At 41.0% G+C, this 23,707-nt stretch overlaps 2 protein-coding genes across 2 annotated transcripts in view; one reads left to right on the top strand and one right to left on the bottom strand.

Moving 5' to 3' along the window:
• csrp2 (cysteine and glycine-rich protein 2) lies at nt 1-20,283 on the top strand. The gene is made up of 6 exons (XM_034673431.1): nt 1-133; nt 3,886-4,004; nt 8,191-8,359; nt 11,746-11,875; nt 16,515-16,608; nt 20,059-20,283. The coding sequence occupies exons 2-6, from the start codon at nt 3,893-3,895 to the stop codon at nt 20,133-20,135; spliced, it is 582 nt and encodes a 193-aa protein (XP_034529322.1). The 5' UTR covers nt 1-133; nt 3,886-3,892; the 3' UTR covers nt 20,136-20,283.
• zdhhc17 (zinc finger DHHC-type palmitoyltransferase 17) overlaps nt 20,282-23,707 on the bottom strand; it is a 46,356-nt gene continuing 42,930 nt past the window's right edge. The window contains exon 17 of the mRNA XM_034673430.1: nt 20,282-23,242. Within this exon, the coding sequence (XP_034529321.1) occupies nt 23,104-23,242 (139 nt within the window). The 3' untranslated portion in view covers nt 20,282-23,103. The remainder of the gene's footprint in view (nt 23,243-23,707) is intronic.

Raw genomic sequence — 23,707 nt, 5'->3', positions numbered from 1 at the left:
CTCCCTCCAGTGAACAGTAAAAATGTGCAGTATGTGGCATTTCAGAGTCAGTGTAGTAAAGTCTGCCACTGAACGCTGACTGGATACTCACTCTTCTCTACCTTTACCTGTTTTCATCAAGCCACACAGCCAGGTAACATGTATACTCTAACTTTCTGTTGTAGATAGACCTCTGGGTTTACAGGTTTATACTGGGGGAAAAAAAAAAACCAAACTTTTATTCATTGTGTTTGTGCTCAGTCTGTCGAGGAGAACATTGAGTGATAACTACACATTTACAAATTACCTGTTAATGAAGCGTTTAGTGTCCAGTGTCTTAATGTGTCAGTTACATGAGGCTCACATTAACAGCCTTTATATCTCTACCTTCAGACTCATCTGCTAAGTTTGCAAATGTATGTTGTATTGTGGGTTTTCATTGATTTGGGCTTCTCTGATGCGGATTATAAGTAGATTGTTGTTTGCTTTTATTATCATTTTTATTTATTAATATTTCAGTGAAGGCAGCTGAATGTGCTGAACTCCAAGTCCAAGACACATTTCAGCAGGTGGACAGTAAAGTGAATCTTATCGAACTGTATCATATCGTATCGTGATGTATAAAAGCACAGTTGTATTACTTTATAGCTACAGCTGTACAAATATATGGCATAAGTAATAGCCTAATAGACTAACTGATTTGTGTTTTATTTATAATGAATTATTGTTGAGTAGGTCAAACTTTATTGACACAGCAGCTTTTGAACAAAGGTCACAGAGTGCGTTCCTTTGAGCCACATAACAGCTAAATGCATAACATCTCAAGGAAGAGAAATACACTTTATTTTACAAAAAAATTAAGCATAAGAGTGATTAAAAAACACATAAGTGCAAAAAGAAACAGCACAGCAAAAGCTTGTTCAAACAATACAGCTTAAGAAAGGTAAACAAGGAGATATTTCACAACATTTTGTTAAATTTTTTGGGTTAAATACCTTGTCCTTGGAGCAAAAACTCACTTAGTGTAATCAAATGTTAATCTAGTAAAATCATCCTTAAAACCTCTAAATTGATGTAATTATTATCACTTACATCAGCCCTCATGGTTGGATAAATGACCAGGTCAAGGGTCATAGAGGTTTTGTGAGTACTGATGACAGTTTTATGAAAAGTTATGCAAGAACTTCCTAGAAAAATTAGAAAAATCACGTATCCTGTTAGTTTATTTAATAATTGTAATCTAGTCCAGAGTTTCCACATTAAAAAAGTTAATTGAGTCGATCTTAGTTCAAAAGATTCAGTAAAAACGTATTTATTCCTGCTTCAATGGAAAGTTTCAGTGTCCAAAAGTGATCTCACAGCTGTCCCGTTGTTGTTCTTAATGCTTGAGGAAATAAGCAGAATTTAATAAATTGAATTACTGCAAAGATTCTGGTCGTTTTTTCCTAACAAAGTCTTTTAACCTTTATAAATAGACTTGTGGTGGTCCTCACAGGAAAACCCTAAGAAATGTCCGTCAGCAGCAGACTTGTTGGTCCACACACTTCACCATCAGCCCTCTGATCACACCCAAACCCCTGAGGGGAAATTTGAGGGTAGTCTTTGTGGTCTTTTGATCCCCTCTCATGCTCGGGCCTGTTCTGCAGTCTGTAATCCAGCTGGGAGGAGATCTCACTGACTGACAAGATTAATAGTTTCTTTTTCTTTTCTTTGTGTTTACCTTTTAATTGATTTAGAATAGCAGAGCCTTTTAATGCATGTCTCAAAGTATAATATGACAGTCTGTAAATGCTTCTCTTTTGGAACATCGCCGACGCCTCTTTGTCATAAATTTGAAGGGGAGTGAGTCTGTAATTACAGACACATGTGAGTCAGGGAGTGAATTGTGCAGCATGTGAGTGCTGTGAGGTAACAACAGTGTTTAAAACACACTTCTTCTTTTTCTCTGCTGTTTGTTTTTGTGTATCCTGTAGCCACAGAACAACACACAACAAAAGCTTTAAGGCATGGCGCCCTGAAACATTCCTCTGGGTATTAGTGTGCCCTGGTTTCTGTGCCGGCCTATTTTGCATTGTTATGTTTTTTTTTCTACAGTTGTGGCCCGGAGGAGCAGTTTTTAAATCAACCTGCAATATTTCAACCAGAAGTCAAACAGCAAAATGTTCCCAAAGGCAGATGAAACCGAACAGTGTACAGTATGTCCCTGTGGGAGCTACGTTTTCTCCAAGTGGAAAACTCTGGAAGTGAAAAATGAAGCCAATGCAGAAGTGCAAAAAACTGTCCACTTGAGGCAGCCAGGAATCCCCATGAGGTCTCATGTTAAAATGCCTTTTTTAACATCAAAATCAAACACGTTGTAGCTGTTTACCAGGAGACTCAAAGCCAGCTTCAGCTCCACCTCTCTGCCTGTCTTTAGATTGATCAGAAGTTACGTTGAGTCAGCATTACTGATATTGTACTCGCCATCTTTAGGCTGCAGAACTTCTCTCCAGAAACCAACAGGTGACATCTCAGAATTCACTTTGTACAGTCTGTTACAATCACCAGTTTCGATGTTAGTCCATCCAGATTCTTGTGTCAAGGCTCTGCCAGGTGTTGAGAGTTGGAATTACACATATTCACTACACTTTGTGATTGGAAGATGACACAAAAGTAAAATAAAAAACACACCAGAAGCAACCATGTTTGGAGCAGAGGGTTAGTACACTAAGTCTCAGCCAGTGGTAGTATTAGTTTGTTTAGAAAGGTGCACACCTATTTCAGAGCAATTGTGACTTTATTTATTATGCTAAATTAAGCTTACATCCATCCAAATGCTATCTTTACCTTTTATCCCATTCAGGGTCATGTAGTAAACAAGTTCTGAGGGTCTTTCAGAAGAGCTGGATGTTAAACAAAGCATTTTTCAGGGCTGCTGTTGAAGCGACGTGTTAATCACAAGGTAGCCATACAGCGAGGTGAGATCTGCTCTATCGGAATTATTGTAAATAGGACACACTTTAAGAAACAAACATCATGCTGAAATAAAGAAGACGTGAAAATAGGGATCAACTCTGTACACTCATTAGGAAAATAAGTCATGGGACTTGAAATCAAGCTGCAACCTTTTGTCCCAAATATGAAGCCCATGTAGAAGTGTTATAAACTGCAATTCATCGAGCGTCCACTTGAGGCTGACTGCAGAAACACCGGAAACCACATACACACCAATTCAAAGAAGACGATCTTTGCTCGATCAGCTTCAGCACACACTGTATGGGGGGTGAATTTTTTTTCAAACGCAACGGTTCAGAAGATATTAAGATTATGAGTTTTTGCCCAAATAAGGACATGAGTGACTGGACTGACAGGCAGGAACACATAGCTGTTGGCTAGAAGGCTCAAACCCCCCCTCTTTACCTCACACTAAGTTTGGTTGAGTTCAACATTTCTAATATGGCTCCCACCGACGATCGGCTTCAAAACAGCTCAGGAACAGATGGGTGACGTCACGGATACTAAGTCCATTATTTATACAGTCTATGATTGAAATACTGGGGTCGCCCCCTGCTGGCCATTAGTAACCAGGCAGTTTTGAGGCACTTTAAGATTAGCTTCACTTTTCAGACCCAGAGGCTGCAGTGGATCCTTGAGGGGGAAATGGAAAAAGTTTGGTGTCAATGAAAGAAAGTGTTTCCAGTCTTTTATTGGAGTCATGCTTTCGTGAATGAGGACTCAAACAGTCCTTTGTCCCTTCATTTTAGATGGGAAACCACTAAGAGAGTAGAACAGAATAACCCTGACTCACATTATTTACCCTCCACCACCTCTCTCTCTCTCGCTCTCTCGCTCTCTCTCTCTCTCTCTCTCTCTCTCTCTCTCTCTCTCTCTCTCTCTCTCTCTCTCTCTCTCTCTCTCTCTTCTCAGACTCACAATGCCAAACTGGGGAGGAGGCAACAAGTGCACAGCATGCCAGGGGACGGTGTACCACGCCGAGGAGGTGCAGTGTGACGGAAAGTTTTTCCACAAATGCTGTTTCCTCTGCAGTAAGTACAGCTGACACAAATACAGTATCTGCTGACACACACAAAGTCCTGGAGTAGGATCAAATAAAAGGACTGTGGTGGAGTCTCTCTACATTGCAGGCCATTAAGTGCTGATTAAATATGTCACTGTTGGTCATTTTTAAAAGTGTATGTATTTTACATGCATGTCAATGTTCGAAAGTAGAAGTCCAAATGGAGATGCAGTGTTAAGTCATCAGTAGCTTTGCAGGAGCTTGGTAACATGTGAAGAAATAATGCCTGACATCAGAGTTAAACAAATGATAGACTGTAAAGAGCTTACAGAGCTGCATGATGGGAAGTGTAGGATCCTTGGGTTTTTTGGTGCTTGCTACTGACGAGTAAATCAAAGTCAGGATACCTTTGCATCTGTGGCTCTGAGTCTAAAACTTGTCTCAGGCTTACCATACTCTGTTAACCTCTCTGTTATATAATGGTAACACACCAAAACAGCCCTAGTGAAGGGAGGTAACCTACTTGAAAACCTCAGTGATGTATCGGCTCTCACTGTCCATCTGTCCTCAGCTGTCTTCATACTCGGGTTGTGGAGGAGTTCGGGGCCATGTGGTGCGTTATGTAACTTATCAGCAGAGCATAAATATTGGGATAAGGGTGTATCAGGGAGGGTTTCTTCACTGAGCGCTTATCCTTTCCATCAGAGCACGAGTTGCTTTTTGAAGTTTTCTTCTCTGCACTTTTTGTACAGAGCTTTATTTTTTACTGTGCTTTTTGAACTACTCACTATGCACAAGAGCAACCATAACAAACAAACACTGTGTGATTCAGATGATGATTTGATTTGGACTCTGATATTTGTGTTTGTCTCCTTTGAAACGTGTCTCTCATCTCGTATTCTTGCGTGACTGTAAAGACGCTCTTTGTGATCTTGAGTTAAAGACTTTAAAGTTAAACAATGGCTTGAATGGCATCCCAGTCACAAGTTAAACCTCCAGATTAAGTGAAATCTCGCAAAAAGCATTAAGAATATTTGTGAACACATTAGAGGTTAATGTGAGCTTGTTAAGTTAAACAGGTCACTCAAAGGAAACATGTGAGAGACGTTTTTTACGACACAAACACAAACACTTATTGTCTTACAGGTCGCCTCAGGATGCTCAGACGTTGTAAGCCTGTCTTTAAATCTGAAATGTAATTATATCAATGTTCGATCTGCCAACATTGAATCAAACAGTTTGTCATTTTAGTATTTCTAATCTAATAAACGTCTGTTTTTGCTGTTACGTCCTTGATGCACAAGATGAGTCAGGAGAGAGACGGGTGGGCTCAAATTAAACTTTTCCACAGCTCATCAGAGAGAGCGTGTGCAGACGTTTCTCCCTCTGCTGCGTTATTGTTGGTTTCTTGAATGAAGTGGGTGGCTTGTCCTGCTCTTGAACCATCCTTGAAATGTCAGAGAAGAAGATGTTCTAGCAGAGAGAACAGGATTACACAAACGCTTTCATTTAGCTGCTATCAAGAGAGGAGAATGCGCTCTGAGCCGCGACCGATGAGTTTATTTTTTCCAGCAGATTCAGATTCAAAAGCAGCTTTGTCTGAAAAATCCTACTGAGGAGAAGATGAGCAACCAGGACTTCATGTCCTTCACTCCCTGCTGCCCTTTCCTCCAGTTTTAGTTTGACATTCAGCGTGTTTATTTCTGTAAAGCAGCCACAGCTTTAAAAGACTCTTTGTACTCTAACTGAGGCTTTGTTATATTGACTTGTGTACCTTCACATGCATGAAGAGCAATGGTCCAGCTGTAGTGGATGTACGTTTAAGTAAGTGTGACCATAAATAAGCTTTGACTTTGAAGGTGTAGGCAGGGAGACTACAGAGACATGAGTGGAGACGTTTCTCCTGCCCTGTGTGTGAAATCTTAAACCTGCATCACACTGTGAAGAATTCAACTAATCCCAGCAGCTTGTGTGCGGCCTTAATCCACTGTGATGCTTTTATAGTTTCAAACAATGCATTCTTTATTCTGAACAAACCTGCCAAAAACAGATACTGCACACTTTAATTCATGAAGTGAGACTCTTCAGAGAGAGTTCTGGAGGGAAACACTGTACAAAGCATGGACGTAGCTCTTGATGTCACCCTGAAGAGGTGTTCTGAAGCTCAAAGATGGCGCTTGTCATACCAGATATGCCTTCTGGCTCTTACTTTTAGGTTATCTAGAAACCACCAAAGAGGCAGAGTTGAAGCCACAACACACTCACATGTCAGTTGTATCATCCATGTCCTTATTTTTTGCATTATTATGCTGAATTGGAGCCTTGATGAACTCAAAACAGATGAGTTAGACAAAATCCATCCCCACATAGCCGCTACAGATAAAGAAATTAAGTGTAGAGACCAAAACTTTTTGTTGTACCGGGCTGTAAATATGTTTGTTTTTGCTGTAAAAAATAACATTTTAAAATAAATGCTTAGGAGGTCTCCCAGCTTTTGGAGCCAGCCTCAAGTAGATACTTGACGTTTGTCCTAGACGCACTGAAGTGTCAACAAAACACTGGTGAAAACACAAACAGACTGAGGCTTTACATTTATTGGCTGTGTCTGAGCAAAGAAGTTGTTCTTGAACACAAACCAAGTTTATAGTGTAACACCAAACTCCATGTACAACCTGTATGTATTTGTTCATAAAGGGAAACCTCTGGAACAGCATTTTAGAACAATCTATTAAACTGTTAACAGGAAATCTCAAACTGCAAACAAGGACGACTTAGACTCTTTGTTTTCTTAACATTTGCACCACAGAAGTTTTAAAGGTGTACAAATGCTCTCAAGCAGGAAAAAGGCAATTTCAAAATCAATGGCAATATAATTTTGTTAAATATATTTAACCAGGAAAGCCTGATTGAGATTAAAAATGTGTTTTATAAGATCAGCAACAACACAATCCACACAGATACAGAGATACAACACAACAGATTTAACCACAGGTCAACATATCCTGGATCTCATAACAGAAGGTCATCATTTGAAGCATGCACAACCTGATGCATCTTCTTCCAACGCCTTCAATCTACTTTTGAAAACATCTAAAGAGACCAGGTCCCTCTCAGACTTGAATCCCCCTGCAGCAGGTATCAGGCTGCAGGAGCAGCGTACCCCAAACTTTTTTTTCTATCCATATCAGGACAGAAGGCAAAACTAAGTCTTATGACTGAGTTGCAGAGCAAAGAGTGTAGCTTCCAGTGTTTCTCATATTAATACAATTACATACACTACCAGTCAAAAGTTTGGACACACCTTCTCATTCAATGGTTTTTATTTATTTAAATTATTTTCAACATTGTGGATTAATACTGAAGACATCAACACTATGAAATAATCTGGTTTTGCCATAATCTGGATTACAACAGTAGTCAAATAGGGCTATCCATTGTGTACTAACCCTACCTCTGAACAACACAACTGATGGTCTCAAACACATTAAGAAGGAAAGTCATTCTACAAATGACCTCTTGACATGACTCATGTTAATTAGAAACCATTCCAGGAGACCACTTCATGAAGCAGACTGAGAATACAAAGAGTGTGCAAAGCTGTCATGAAGGAAAAAGGGGGCTACTTTACAGAATCTAAAATATAAAACATATTCTGCTTTGTTTAACACTTTTTTGTTCATTCAATAATTCCATATATGTTCTTTCATAGTGCTGATGTCTTTGGTTTTAATCTACAGTGTTTACAATAATTAAGATAAATTCAAACCCTTGAATGAGAAGGTGTGTCCAAACTTTTGACTGGTAGTGTAAATAAGAAGGAAACAAGTTAAGAAGTGCTTCATGAATAAGGACATGCCAGTGATTTAGTCCACTGAACATGATGTAATGTCTCAGTGCTAAGAAAGAACCTGCAGCTGGGGACAAACTCGACAGGGCTGCACACCCTGGAAGCTAACCAGGAGGGTAGAAACTTTTTTGCCGTATGCATCAGTGAAGCAGTTTTCACAGGACTACATAAGAATTATGAGAAACATTTCATGTAAAATATTTAAGACCAAAGTTGTTTTAATTAATCTCTTGTTAGTAAAACAAATGACACAATTGTACAATTTCTTCCTAAAACCTGAGCGAAAAGATTCATTGCTTTCCTTCTCTGCTGCACTGTAACAGCCTTCCTCTAATATCCCTCCTCCTTTCTCTGTTTGTGTCCTCAGTGGTCTGCAGGAAGGGCTTAGACAGCACCACGCTGGCTATTCATGACCAGGAGATCTACTGCAAGTCGTGCTACGGGAAGAAGTATGGCCCAAAAGGTTACGGCTATGGTCAGGGGGCGGGGACACTCAACATGGACCGAGGAGAGCGGCTGGGAATCAAACACCAAGAGTGAGCTGGGCTTCATGTAGAATTTATTACAAGGCTGGGATGGGATTGTTTGGGTGCACAGCACAACTGATTATGGGGATTATGTTGGACTAAATGTTAAGTTAGCTGTGAAAGGGTCTGTTTGCACGTTGTTTTTCAGAAGTCCAACTCTGCCAGTAACCACGTAAATACTTTCAGATTAACTCAATTTTTCAATTTGATCCACTCAGTTCAACACAGATGACTTATTGAGATGTCTGGATAACAGATCATTCATTGGACTTAATTGCAGAAGTGTTCTCTGTGAGGTTGAAGAGGTCAGGAGGTTCAGTAGATCTCTCTGTGTGTGTAAGGATGTTTATCAGACGCTGAGTATGCTATTGTCCTCAAACAGCATGAAGTCGTTGTGTTGTCCAATAAACAACGTAATATAGAATCATGGTAACTTTAATACAGATGTGGTCAAACTGCCTGGAAAGTTTGGTTTCTTTTCCCAGAACTGTGTGCTGATGAATTTTAATATGAGTAACAGGAAATAGACGGTGATATTGGTAAACAGTCCACCTCCTTATCAAACGCAGATGGGATGGTTTTGTGAGTAGTTTAAGTCCAGGAAGAGGAAATGTTTAAATACTAAGTGATGATCTGAGAGTTAAATAAATCATTCTCCAACAGGATGGGACTTCGAGGGGTTGACTTTCTGGGAAATGTTAATAATTTCATGGACTACTCTATAAAGATGAGCTCAAGTCTAAATGTCTGTCTGTTACATCATTGCACACAGAGCAGTGTAGGAGGGGTAACACAGCAGGTTGTAAACTTTACTAAATGGGTCCCAAAAAAACCCTACAGTGTACATCCCTTGCAGGTTTTTCAGAAGAGTCCAATACAATCAGACAAAGTGACTAAAAACTAGTCTAAGTGGGGCTTTATAGGTTGAAAGAAGTTTCTTGGGAGCTGTTCAGCTGACACAAGAGAGGAGAGGGGCTGCAAGCTGAGCTGCTGCTGGCCTGCATATGTCCTGGTGCTGAGCTGCTTTGAGGTTAGGGTTTCTCCCATTTTGAGTGTTAATGAGGTTCTCAACAAGTGCCGAATTATCTACAGAACAAAACATATCAATGATTGAAACTTGTGAAAGAAGCTTCATATCAAAAGGTGGTGGACGTCAGGGATGAAGGGACTTCAAGCGGAGCTGCTATGAGCTCATTTCGAGTTGTTCAGCTTGTTTTTAGGTGAGGATTTCTTCTGTTTAGTGTTAATGAGGTTCTAACCAAGGATGTTCAATAGTGACTTATTCCCTTGTCCTTTAAAGGAAATTTGAAATCAGACTAACCAACTGGTCGAAAGGTAAAACGACAAGAATTTATTGAACATGGCTAATCACAGAATTACAGAATCTGCATGTGAACTGTGTTGAATTTAAGGTGCATTTCAACCAAGAGTTCCGGGGACTTTGAACTACTTTACATGGAACTAAAAGGTTCCTGTGCCCCCATCGTTGTCTGTGTTTCGACCGCAGGGCCAAAGACCCGGTAAAGTTGTGCAAATCAGGCTGATGACGTATTAGGATAAAAACAAGTAATTGTAATACACCGCCAGGCCAGTTGGGGGCATTAGGCAAATGGCAGCGCCATGCAACATAGATGATGCGATAAAAGGCAAGGGCCTGATCGGTGTCATCATTTGTGCAACACTGCAGTCAGCCTTTCAGTATGGAGGAGCTTCAGCTGGTGTTGGTGTTGATTGTGCTGTATTGCATTAAGGATGGATTCCTTGCATCAACACTGGAAAGGAGAAAAGCGTTAGTGGCAAAGCGAATTCATGACGCCCGCGATGCAAGACGTAAATCAAGAATTTGCCAAGTTTGGCTACCATTAGCAGAGCTAGCTCCACCTGCCTTAACACCTTAACATCCACCCACCTGTTACACATTGCTCTGGTGGAGTGGTTATATGTCAGTTTAAGGAGACACAGCATACATACAACTTTATCTCCATTTACTAGATCAAAATACTGACAAACCACGACATGCTGTGAGACAACATCTGTCACCTGTGCTCGTTTACATCCAGGTAGTAGAGCATTATAGCTTTATGTCTGTAGTCAGTAACTGGAGCTGCAGCCCATGCTAGTGGCAGGTGGCTGCACTACAGCTTGTCTGCAACAAACTACTGACATTAGTTACATTTTGGTCTGTTATAACAAAAATATGAATGCTTGTTTTTGCATTTGCAATGGTGACAATGTTTGAACATTTAGTCGACTAACATGCACATCTGTTTTTCTAGCCAAATCCAAATTATCTGCAGAACCAAATCAAATGTCAGCCTGTTAAAGCAGCTAATAGTGCAGTTTTATGTTAAAAGGATTGTTTGTGTTGCACTCTTCTGCAGAGGCTGTAAACTGAGCTGCTGCATATGTTAACTGCAGCTGAAGTTTGGCTTCAATGCTTTGTTTTGTTTTTGTTAAAGTTAATAATTTGGGTGATGTTGCATGAAAATCTAAGACAGTGGTCAGCTGTTGTAATGTTTATCCACAGCCCGTGTTAATGGACAACTAAATGTGCATCGAAACGTTACGAAAAGCTCACTGAAACTCAAAAACAGTACTCGAGGTTTTTAGTTCAGCACGAAACCAAAGTTGAAACTTGGTATGAAAAAGTCAAATCTGAAGTGGCTTACAGGATTCTGAGTCAGGATCAGATCTAATAAATCCACTTTGAAGGCCTGACCCCTGACCGGGACCTCATATAGAACCCATACATGCACAGGATGTAAAGGCAGCATAAACAAACAAGAGAACAAAGAGCCACACACCCTGAATGTTTACTCCAGACGTCAGGTGATGGCTGTTATGAAAGAGTTTATTATGTAACCAGCAGGAGCCCATTTTCCCTCCTCTGTGTCCTCTGCCACAAAGGGCTTCATTCAGGGGCCACTGGGACTGGCAGTCACCCTCTGATAAGCACAGCTCCAGGGCCCCAGGGTGCCCCGGCTCACTTTCCCACCACTGGCTGAGGACGGAGGGAGAGACAGTAGAGGAGCTGGTCCTGCCAGGTTTATTTATGGTGCTATTTGTCTTTTAGAAGATGCTGCTGTGAAGTCGTCTATAATTAATGTCCAACTGAAGCATACCTGAGGTATTTAGTACGGCAGAGGTCAGTGTTTTGGGTTGCTCTTGGTTCACTGAGTTAAAGGTTTCACAAGAACAGAGGGAGTTCTGGTTTCAACAGACATCCTTAAAGGGGAGTGTTTTCCTCTATGTTTGTATGGCCAATTTTGGAGTTTGATTTTCTAAACCAGAGATGCAAAGACATTGATTCATTTAGACAACAAAACAAAGCAGCAACTGTGTTTTGGAGGATCAAGTTTGTTTCATTCTTTGCATGTTTTTCTTTGTCTCTCCAGGACACACACTCACAAACCCACCACCAACCCCAACCCGTCCAAATACGCCCAGAAGTTTGGAGGTTCAGAGAAATGTGCTCGATGTGGAGACTCGGTCTACGCAGCTGAGAAAATCATGGGAGCGGGCAAGGTGAGAGTTTCATCTTCAGTATGTTCTGCTCTTTGTTTGGATCAGTGAGTTGTTTGTTTCGTCCCTAACGCCTATATTATTGGGTCATAAGTAAAACATTTAAGTGGATGCATTACCATGTTGAGCTCATTTGAACACGTTTATTGCATTGGGTGATTAATTCTCTACACTTTTTATTTCAGTATTGAAAATTTCAAATCTTTACCCAAGTATTTAAGTCATTTTAGTCCATCTATACCACTCATTTCTCATGGTGATACACAAAAGAGAAGAGCTGTAACCCTCTACATTTTAAGATAAAGACAGAGAACATATTTTGCATGTTTAAGGAAACTGGCAGCATCTCAAACCGGTTTGATATCGCAAAAGCTGCCGGGCAGAACGCCAAAAACTTTGGTACAAATAATTCGGTCTCATGAGAATGATTGTTGTTGACTTTGGTGATCCTCTGACTTTTAATCTAGAGCCAGAATCAAAGTTTCCTTTTCAACATCTGCTGCATGGATCAGATTTAAATTTGGTTCAGATGTTCGTGTCGCCTTCAGGCTGAATTAAAATCACTCGATGGACCCTGGACTTTAAATCCGACCTAACAATCAGGTGGAAACCTTGATCTAGGGATAATCACATAAGCCGTACTCTTGTTTAAGTGCTTATTATCAAATGATGTTTATAATTATGTCATCTTTCTGTTAACTCTATTACTAGATAAGTGATAAATCCCCTACACACACACACACCTCACAGGCAGCTATCCTCTCTTCATCCACACAGCGGCATGTCCTGCCCTGCCTCCTACCGTTTCTCTTTCCTGTACATGTCTGATCTTTTGACAGCATTCCCGAGCAGCATGTTTTATAAAGACGGGTGGACGTGACTTCTAAATGACGTAGCATTTGACAACAACTCAAAACTAAGATACTGCAGAATGACATCGACAACAATGAGCTAGCTGCACATAACTTTTAAAACGGGTATGAAAAGGTTTGTACTGAAGGAGGAGGAACAAACTATAGCACCTCTCTGTTGTAGAACTTGTCAGGTGCGGAGCGACGAGAGATAATCTAGTTCGTTGATCACAGATCATTTTATAAAGATTTTTTTAAAAGGTAATGGTCGGCATTAAACTTAGGTAACTGGAAATATACTCGTCAGCCTGCCAGGTGTAGTCTAAGTGTGGGAAACACTGTCCATCTTTCTTCCAAACTTCTACCAAATAAGTTGCGTGCAGCTTTGAAGTGCACCAAAACTCTTTGCAAACCCCTCAGATGTGAGAGTGACATGCCTGTGACTGTGCTCTTGCTCATTTGCACTGTCCTCTCTATCATACTAGCATGCTAACTGTTAGCTAAGCATGCAGCTGAAGCCATGCAGCAAAACGTGACCTCACAGATCAGCCAGCTCAGTTCAAATCCATTCATCATCAGTATTTTGATGACTTTTTCTCTGGTTGAGTTTTACCCTCAGTGTAATATTGAAGGATTATTTTCCTTGTATAATTGCACAGCTATGATCTATTATAAGTATTAATGTCAATGTGCAGGGTGTGGTAGATTTAGTAGAAACAAAAGATGTGTTTGAAGAAGAGTTTGAATCTGACTGTGGATTCACTCTCAGGCTTCAAATCGAGGCGTCTGCCAGGACGTGAGCCAAGTGGACCATTTCCCTTTCACTGTTAGAGCCAAGTTGCAAAATTATGACTCCTGGCTGGAGCGAGAATTCATTTGTTGTCAAGGCAACACACAGAGAGAGTATACAAAAAGGCTGTGTTTGGGAATTCGGTCTTATACAACAGACCCAAAGAATGTGCGTCTGCAGCTCTGCTCTAGTGTTTCTGGTTTTAAACGTCCACAAAACTTCATTTGTTTCTCATAATTTGAGCGTCAATGTTAGCTCTACGGGGTTACATCAGGCCTCTCCAGAAGGAATGCACTGATACTGATATTTGTTTAACGTTTGGTAACATTGATGGATTTATATTGCATAAGTTGGGTCAGTCTTGGGTCTGTCAATGCAGCTATTGGTGGACATCTTTCAATTTGCATTGGATAATTGCAACATCTGCAAACTTGCTTCCAAGATTGAGTTTGGAAAGTAATGCTCCCTCCAGGTTAGGTCTGTAACTGCCTCAGAGACACATAGGAGTTGAAGTGTCTTTGGATTGTCTCCACATGAGGGTACAGTTTGTGACATTGTCAGCCTGATGACTGATGTGAGCTTTACACAATGATGAAGAGGGATTGAACCCCGAAGGCCAGGCTTTCGTTTTACCTGCAGACTTACTTTCTAACCTTCACCTCGATCATGATCTCTGGGTAGAGACTTTAAGACTCACATCACAGATACAAGCAGCTGAAATTAGTGACTCAGATATAAGAACCTCAGACATCACTTGGGTGCTCCAAGTTGAAGCTGCTACTTTTGCTTTGATTGGACAAAGCTTTGGAGGTTTTCTGTGCACAGCCAGCTAGTGTGAAACCCTCAGGTAGATCTGACAACACTAGAAGGATAATGTAAATAATATAGCCTTCAAGGCGCCACTTATTAGAACCATATCTACACTACTTTGCTTCACCTGCTGCTGTCTGACCCTAGATAGTTGGAAGAAAACGGATAGATGGATTGATGGCGAGCAGTTTCTCAGCCTGATGCGTTTGAGTCCATAAGAGAGAGAGGGTTTGGACTGCTATGCAAAGCACCAAGCTGCACATCAAGATGTATCCTAGTTATTCAAACACAGTCACACACTGAGAGCTCTAACTGTTGAACAAATTTGGATCCAATGTCTTGCCAAAGAGTGCTTCAAAATGTGGACTGCAGGGGTCAGGGTTCAATCCAGCAACTTTTGTTTTAGAAGATGACTCACTTGACCAGTGACACACTGGTGCTGGATCTGTACTTCATACTCAAAGCTCAGGGCCAAGTTATTCCAAAAATAAGAAGACCAGATTAAAGCTATCAGATCCAATCTTCAAATCGGACCGTACCTGGAAATCCAATAATGGTTGTTTGACATATAAAGCACCCAATTTGGGTCGTGATAGGGGTTCAACATGCACCGGATAACTTTGAACTAAAACGTCAGAATAATTCTAATCCCAGAAGACGGCTTAACTCAAGCTGGTTTACAGGAATAAAATGTACCTGAACTTTTAATAAGATTAAACTATTTTACAATGATGCTGATAATTCAGATGTTTTGTTTTTATTTTGCTTTTTAATTGGATACCTGCCACTGTGACATAGGAGATACGGTAGACTTTTGGAAGAAAGTATTGTGCACTCAGAAAATATTAAACCAATAGCTGCTAATGTCAATCATGAAATATTTAATCTCAAGATACTGTAAGGATCTTTAATAAGTGTGGAGTTTGGCGCCCCCTGAGGTGAAAGTTGACAGTGTAAAGTCCCAATCCAAATTTGTTAATCCTGAAAAGTTTGTACCTGATGATCCAATTCAGCTTTACTTTCAAAAACAGATCAAAGTGAGCTGGATTAGATGATATTGGATGAATAAAAAGATCCCCATATCGGGATTAATCTGATCCATCACAGACCCTCTGAACAAAAGGTTTAGTATGACTTCGACTAAAGAAGAAAAATCCAACCGGAACCACCCTGACAAAGTCTTAACTCACAGAAGTGTTGGTCCCTTTAACTCCTCAGAACCGCACTCTGCATCACCAACCACAGGAGTGGAACATGTTTCAGGGAATTGAACGCACATGGTTTTAACAGTCCTGGACCACATGCAGGAGGTTTTGGTGTGGTCTTTCATGATGAGAGGACCAAAATCCTGTTCCTCTGATTGAACCCAGTCTGCACGGTTTGGATGCTGGCTTCCTAACAGCTGGCTTGAATCGTGTGAGGCTGACTGGACACTGCGGTCTCTGGCAGATGTTGTTGACACTCAGATTTACAGTTGATGAAGTCATGAGGCTTTCACTCTGGAGGAGAAACGGCAGGATGTTTGTTTCTGAGGGAAAAACTGGAGGATGCTGAGTCTCGTGACTCACATGAAAAACCTGTCTGCAGAGGAGTGAAGGTTTGCGTTACCCGGAGGAAAGGGGAGCGGAGCGTTTAGCTGGATTTATGCATGATTTGATTTACAGCAGGTGATGTCATCGGGTGTTGATGTGTTTCATAATGAGAGGAAATGTGAAGCATAACATATCATTTTCTGTTTAAAGATGTACTGAAATAACCTTTAGGGAGCTGAGCTGCTTTGATCGAGTCAAATGAAGGAAATGATGACACACGTTTCAGTAAACTATCTCTAATTATCAGCTTTAAATAACGATGAACACAAAACCTTCCCTGACTTAAAGCTCCTCTGTCTTGCAGCCTGAAGACAGATTCTATTGATTTCTGCGTGTATCAATTTATCAGACACTTAAATACCTATATGGCTCATTGGCTAAAACCAACACCTTTCATGGATGTTCTTTCATCAGGTACACTTCCCTATAAAGATTACTTCACAGTCGTTATTGCAGCTCTATAATCTTCTTTTACTTCCATGCTTTAGACTCCAAAATGCATTAAAAAGAGCTGAGGTGATATATAGGAAAAAACTAAATCCTACAGTTGTCAGTCGCTGATGCAGATATTAAACTACAGGATCTCTTTTCCCTCCTAGCCGTGGCACAAGAACTGCTTCCGCTGTTTAAAGTGTGGGAAGAGTCTGGAGTCGACCACGCAGACGGAGAAAGACGGAGAAATCTACTGCAAAGGTGAGAGTCTTTCATCTCTTTGGTTTACAGCATTAAAGAAAGATGGTTCTACCTTTGCATGAAGTTCCTGATAGATTATTGTCGTCACTAATATTTCACAAACAGCCTGAGTAACACAATGTTAGAGAACACAGTCAGCATCAATCTTAAAGCAACATGAGGAAGTGCTACATCGATCCAGCTGCTCCTAATGTTCTCAGTTAACGTCCTTTAATACACAATGTGTTTAGTTTACTGACAAAATGACCCATAACTGTTTTATAACAGCACAGAGTAACTTTGTCTTCAGTTCATAAGCATATGTCAGTGTGCTAACATGCAAACATGCCACTTTAGGCTGGATTCAAAGGTGTGTCAAGCCTCACAGCCCTTCACAATAAAACCCCAAACCAGCAGAAATAAACATTTTTACTTCCTGGTACAAAAATGATGTTCGTCTCTGTAGCTACATCTCCATGCATGACAGCTCATACTGTCATACTTTCAACAGACTCAAGGTTGAGATAAGATAAGATGACGTGAAACCAAAAGTTTCACAATAAGAGTTTATAGTTTATATTTATCATTTAAAAAGGCTGCTTTTCCAATGTCTCATTAGCTTAAGTGGTGGTTGCATGCTGCTAGCTTTCTGCCAGATGTCCCCACAGCTTATTGGAGACACTGAGCTTGACCTCAGAGGTGATTGACCAGAGGCGCTGCTCGTCAGCAGGCAAGACAGGTAGTGGCTTGGGGCCCCAGGCTGGAAGGGGGCCGTGTAGCTGTCAATCTTTAAACGACAGCAGGAGCTCAAAGTGTGCAATGTTTGTGTTGACGACAGGAAACCTCCCTTAGGGGGAAACATGTAACAGCGCTAACCGTCATTGTGCTGCAAAGCGTTGCACGTGCAAAAGTTCCTCAAAGACAGCAAGACAGTGGTCAGAGAATTGGATAATGATGATTACATTTAAAAGTTGGTTGCATGCTTGCAGTCATAACTTCTGCTCACTTTACATGATGGCTCTTGATTCTTCTTTGACATGTAGCATCAGACATCTTAGCTAGTAAAAGAAGTTAGGGTGTCCGCTAGCTGTGACTGGGTTCGAGTGCTCGCTGCTCTGGGCCCCCAGGGAATCTTTGCGTAGAACCGCCACTGTGATCAACCTTCCAGTCCAAATATGGTCCCTTCCGATCAAATACAAAAACAACGAGAGCCGAGATTTCTGATTCAAGACTTGAAACTACAGTGTTCGTAGTCGAGTCATCATACGTGAAATCTGAGTCGGGTCTCGAGTACCCAGAGGTCAACTCTGAGTCACCAAAGAAGAATCTCAGTCCATGAGTCTGAGTCCTTGTACACTTCAAACATGTTGCACTGCTCTTGTTTGCATTTTCAATAACCAGACTTTATCAATAAACATGTCTGAGTCCTGAACTCAAGTTCTCCAACAATCCATGCATTCCATCGGCTGAAGATGAGCATATCATCCTCATCGTGTAAGCATTAGCAAGGATTTAGTTTGAAGAGTCATAGCCTGAGTCTATCAGACTTATTTTTGAATTTATTCACTAAAACTTGATTTTAAGAGAGCTTCAAAGAACCAAACACAAACCTTGCCCCTCTGCTTAAAGCTGTGTATACGATAGAAGCAGTCGGTGACACATCTCTGCAGATCTCTGACCTGAGAAACAGTCGGACCAGCTCACCTGTGAGAACGTCTGTTCTATCAGAAAGGTAACATTTACAGTAGCTCAGGTGAGGCCAGCTCGATGTTAGTCATTCTTACAGATCTGATGACACCTGTCCGTGAAAATGATTAACCACCTCTTCATGAATAATGACTTACAGAGAACTAAACCCTGAGGTGTTACATAGAAAGCAGCTGTCAGTATAAGCTCACTGCTGGCAGCTGAAGTGATTTTATCAGAGCTGGTTGGTCTGCCTCTTACGCAACAGCTCATTGAAAGTGAACACAGACTCTTGTGCTCACTGTGGTCACGGATGATGAGTGTTGGTTTCACTGGTCCACAGTGGCCTTGTTGAGCTAACAGAGCTGCTTACTCTGGACCAGAACACAGAAACATGATCGTCTTTATGAATCCTTGTTGTGATGAGGAGGAATGTTTCATCTCTGCTCTAAATCCAAACACACCGAGCTCTTCTGCTGCCTTCCATCAGTGAAATCATCTCAGACGTCTCTCTGAGACATCCACAGTGGCTGACCTTAGGGTTCAACATGTGTAAAAAACAGAAATCTGACGTGTTGGTTTAACACGATACAGGAGCTGTTTGCAACGAGAACAACAACCAGACATTCCTCACCCTGGTGTTTGACCACAACCTGAGCGTGGAGCTGTTTTTAAACTTCACATGTTGGTGTGAGGTAAACAGCTCTGAGCATGGGAGCTGGGAAACTGCACACGTGTGTTCTCACTTGTTGCTGATCAGTCAGGTTACAGGTGGTCACACTGTAATGATTGATTATTGTTACGTTCATTTAGTTGGTCTTAAAGGCCTGACATGGCTTTTAAGATTTCAAGGACTGCAGTATTAAATCTAATTGACCTGTAGAGAAACATTTGATCTGTGTTTTTCTCAGAATTTTTTAAATATGTCAGGATGCATTTTATTTAGGTCTTCTATTCTGACGCTCTGGATACAAAGTTTTATCTGCAACTTACAAGAGCACTACGGTAAAAATGTGGTGATGTTAAATCCAATCAAAAATGAAAACTTTGAATTAGCAGCTTCATTTTGCGAGCTGCAACAATTTCTGTTCATGTTCAAATGAAACACTGAATCTTATGCCTGCTGTCTTTTAACAAATATTAAAAAGGACAGCTGAATTTGTGTCTTTCAAGACCTGAGCAATAACATGACTTGTCTTCACTTGCTGAAGTCTTAACACCTCAGTCTGGGACTCGCTTGAGACTTTCAAATGTGTAACTCGTTCCCATTTCTGCTGTACCTTCACAATCAAAAATCTAATCTGAAGCCGCTTCAAAGAGGTCAACAATCGTTCATTTATTATTTGCACCTTTGCTTTTTCTCACACCTACTGCAACAATCACTCTCTGACAAACACTAGATGTATTTCTGTAAAAGCAGAGTCAAAGGGTTAACTTTACAAAACCCTAACTATGGACAGGAGCTGGAATCTAGCAATATCTATAACCTCTATCTTCTTTACAGTCGTTGAATAAAGAAATTAGGTTTAGAGACCAAAACTGTTTTTTGTACCAGGCAGTACATGTTTAATTCTGCTGATAGTCTGGGCTCCAATGGGGTTTCCTGACTTTTGGAGACAGCCTCAAGTGGACACTCAAGGAACTGCAGTTTTTGCACTTCATTTTTAACACTGAAGGTTGCAGCTTTGGTTAATCTGTGCACCTCAATCTAAGGATGCAGTTATAGAACAATAAAATCCTGCAGTTTATGTATGATGTTAATCTCCTTTCTTTCTTCCTCTGCAGCGTGTTACGCCAAGAACTTTGGGCCCAAAGGGTTCGGTTACGGCCAGGGAGCCGGTGCCCTGGTCCACGCTCAGTGATGGATAAACTGGATCTTTGTTACCTTCATGCATTTTCTGTTTCCAACATGAACATTAATCTTCCATCATCTCGTCTTTTTTTCCCTTTGAATGCTTTTATGTTTGATCCGTGCTCATGCTGCGAATAAACACATGAAACCACAATGTTCACATTTGACTGTATTTTATTATTAAAGCCATTAAAACTGAACCATGCCCATATGTTTACATCTGAAGCGGAGTTACAGTGATGTCTGGAGGTGGGCAGAGAGGCACTGGAAATGATTATGTGCTTTTTATCTTTTTTATTTGATTTTATGATGAGAGGGGAGACAGAACAGAGACTCTTTAGGGCTGCTGGAAGAACTAGTGAGGACTAAAAATGGTTTTCAATTCATGTCCCGTATGAGCTTAGAGTGCTGGAGTCTGCCCTAAAAACACAAGAACATCGGCCAAACCCCCCCCCACCCTCACCCTGTCAGCTTAAAGGCATTATTACAACACAAGTGGCTAGTTACAGGTACTGATATGATATCTACAGCTCAGGAATAACCTTTGACCTCACAAAAAGCAGCTGCTGTTTTTGTCTTCTTAGGGCAGAAGTGACATCTGTGTTTACTTTGTGGGATCAGGGGGATGAAATGTGGAATGATGACATAACCGTCTCCTTCTGATGATGCAAACATGAGGCCCAAAAAGTTTTTTGGAGTCCTTAAATGTAATATAACCTCCGTCTATCCTTAAAACTATTGCATGAACACATTTCAGCTTTTAGAAAACAAAACAAAAGTCGGCGTCTGCCTTAGTTCTCTAGTGTCTTTGCTTTACAATTTGTACATCCAGTGGTATAACAAACCCAGCGGTATATGACATAGAAATAAAAAACCCTTCAGGATGACTACAGAGTCCACAAGCATGAACATTCAGATATATTACACACTTGCACAGGAGGGCCCGACTGAGGAATCAGGCGCCCTGAAAGAAAGAGCTTCCACTAATCACACTGGATCTGAGAGAAAGAAACTAATAAAAAAATAACGGACAAATGAACAGAACGCAGAAAAAGTACTTGCAAATACTTAACATTCACTATATACAGACACGTGGCTTGCTGGGCTGCCACCATGGTGTTGAAAACGGGTTTGACAGGGGTATACAGCGAGAGCCCAGCTGTCCCAAGCATCGTACATGCAGTGGAGTTTCCTGGCGAGGGTGAGGGGGGAGGGTTAAGGGTTAAAATGCTTATAGACAGCAGTGTCGGACATCACTAAAAGCTACAGTCATACACTTGGAGTATAGTCACTTGGTTTTCCTCTGGAAGAAAACCCCCAAACTGAAAAACAAACAAACAAAAAAATAAAGTTTTTCAAGGAGGGAGCACCTCAGACTAACACTGATGAAAAGAAAAGTACAGAGAAATATATCATTTATGTACAGATGCACATTCTTTACACTTCAGTCCATCCTGCTGCTGCTCATAATGTGGAGTGGACTGCACGGCGGGCGGGGGGAAGTGGGCGAGGGGGGTCCAGACAGAAAGTAACGGGAGGCAGCCATGTTTGATGAGCCCCTCCCCCTCCCCCTCCTCCTCATCCTCTTCCTCTCTGTAAACAAAGGAAGCGTCGGCGTGCCCGTGTGTTCAGAAACGGCGGAAAAACTAAGTAATTACTAAAAATCAGTGCAATGTTGTAGGCAGACAAAAGACAAACAAATAAGACTGTACAGCTTTTAGAGAGACACACATGGAATGAACCGTCCTTGTAAACTCGCTCGTCCTTTCTTCGTCTTAACCTCTGCTGTTAATAAATACGCTGTCTGTACCTGTCTGTAAAGAGTCTCATGGTTAAGTCCCCGGGCTACAGGTACTCCTTTAATAATCCTTTCTCATAAAAACCTACTCAGCTAAAAATGGCGTGAAATGTAAAAATGATGGTGCTAGCACATAATTACTTTGTCTATAAATAGTTTTAAAATAAATATACCTGTATCACATTGTCTGTAGGATATTTTCTGTCACGTCTATGGCGGTCGCTGCTGAAGGAGGAGTCCCACTTCTCCTGTTGAACTGCTTCTTTACTGCATGGCAACTTTTCTTGTAATAAATTTGCAAAAAAAAAAAAAGAAAGAAACTCTCTAAAGTTTGATCTGCTGTGTTTGCAGCTTTTACTCCAGCAGATGAGAGAAGTCAGACTCCTCCAGCAGCGCCAACATGTATCTCTGATAAGTCCGACTAATGTTGGCAAAACATCATCAGCTCAACTCAAAACTCATCACGGTGCAAAATCAAGACTTAAAAAGACATTCCCTTATCTCGGTCACACTTAGAAACAAACTCATGGTTAAAAAAAATTCCTTCAGCTTCCCTGGCCACCACAGGTCATTCTCTCAGGAACAGCAGAGCTCCTGAACCAATCAAAAACAAAAACACATACAGGGCACATCAACAGGGACACCATAAATAAGGATAATATAAGGGAGGGGGAAGGATGATACTGCCACTGTGTGGGGCTGCTCTCTGCGCAGCGTCACAAGAAGAGCTCCTGTTTTGATTCCCTCTGGGCCTCTCTCCTCTCCGCTCGTGCCTGGCAGCATCGCACCGTCCAAAGAGCTCGGGAGAAGAGTCCAGGTGGAGGGGTCTGAAAGCAGTGGAGGTACAGTAATGACGTCTGAAGTTGTAGAATAGTAGTAGTAGTAATAGTAGTAAAGTTGGTGGTTTGGGGGGCGGAGTCAGAGGCGGGGATGTAGGTGTGGTGTTGCCCCGTAACAGCATGCGAGTCCTGGCTGATTTTTTTTCAGTCTTTTGATCGGTGAGGGAGAGATGGTCCAAAAAAGCAAGCACTCCCGAGAACAGCATCGCTCTGATATGAACGCAGAAGTGGGGTGCAGGGGGCGGGGAGGGTGATCCTTTCAAACTTCCTTCCACACAGCGACACTTGACTGCCCCCTGCTCCTCCACCCCCTCCTTCCTCTTATTCTTCTTCTTCTTCTTCTACACCAGCTGGTAGCCCGAGCCAGACGTCTGGTCGTATTCTATTGTGTACTGCGTGGTCCAGTCTACCGACACAGGCCGCATCAGACCGCAACAGCGGATCTCGAAGAAATCTATGAGGTTTCTGAAGCAGCCGTGGCTGAAAAGAGACAAAGACAGGAGAGTGACATCAGGAAACATTTCTTAAAGGGAGCAGAGGGACTTTGGGGTGAACGGAAGAAGCAGTGATGATGATGGTTAAATGATACCAAGAATTATGGTTGATACTATTGCTATTATTACTGTTATTATTATCATTATTATAATTATTTAGTACTTCGTTATTGTTTATTTATATAGTTTATTTATTTATTTTTAATATATCGAACTTATATTTAAATAATATATTACTATATTATTATTTTTAAACAATATCTTTATTGACTTTTCCATACTATTATTATTACTATTATTATTATTATTATTATTATTATTATTATTATTATTATTATTATTATCATCATTAGTAGGAGTAGTAGTAATAGTATTATATCTCTTCATTTGTATCAATTTCTTACTTGCCCACTGAAATACTTCCTCCTTTTTATATTATTATTATTTATTT

Source organism: Notolabrus celidotus, chromosome 21, assembly GCF_009762535.1.
Source record: "Notolabrus celidotus isolate fNotCel1 chromosome 21, fNotCel1.pri, whole genome shotgun sequence".
Taxonomy (NCBI): domain Eukaryota; kingdom Metazoa; phylum Chordata; class Actinopteri; order Labriformes; family Labridae; genus Notolabrus; species Notolabrus celidotus.
This window is presented reverse-complemented; position numbering and strand designations above follow the sequence as displayed.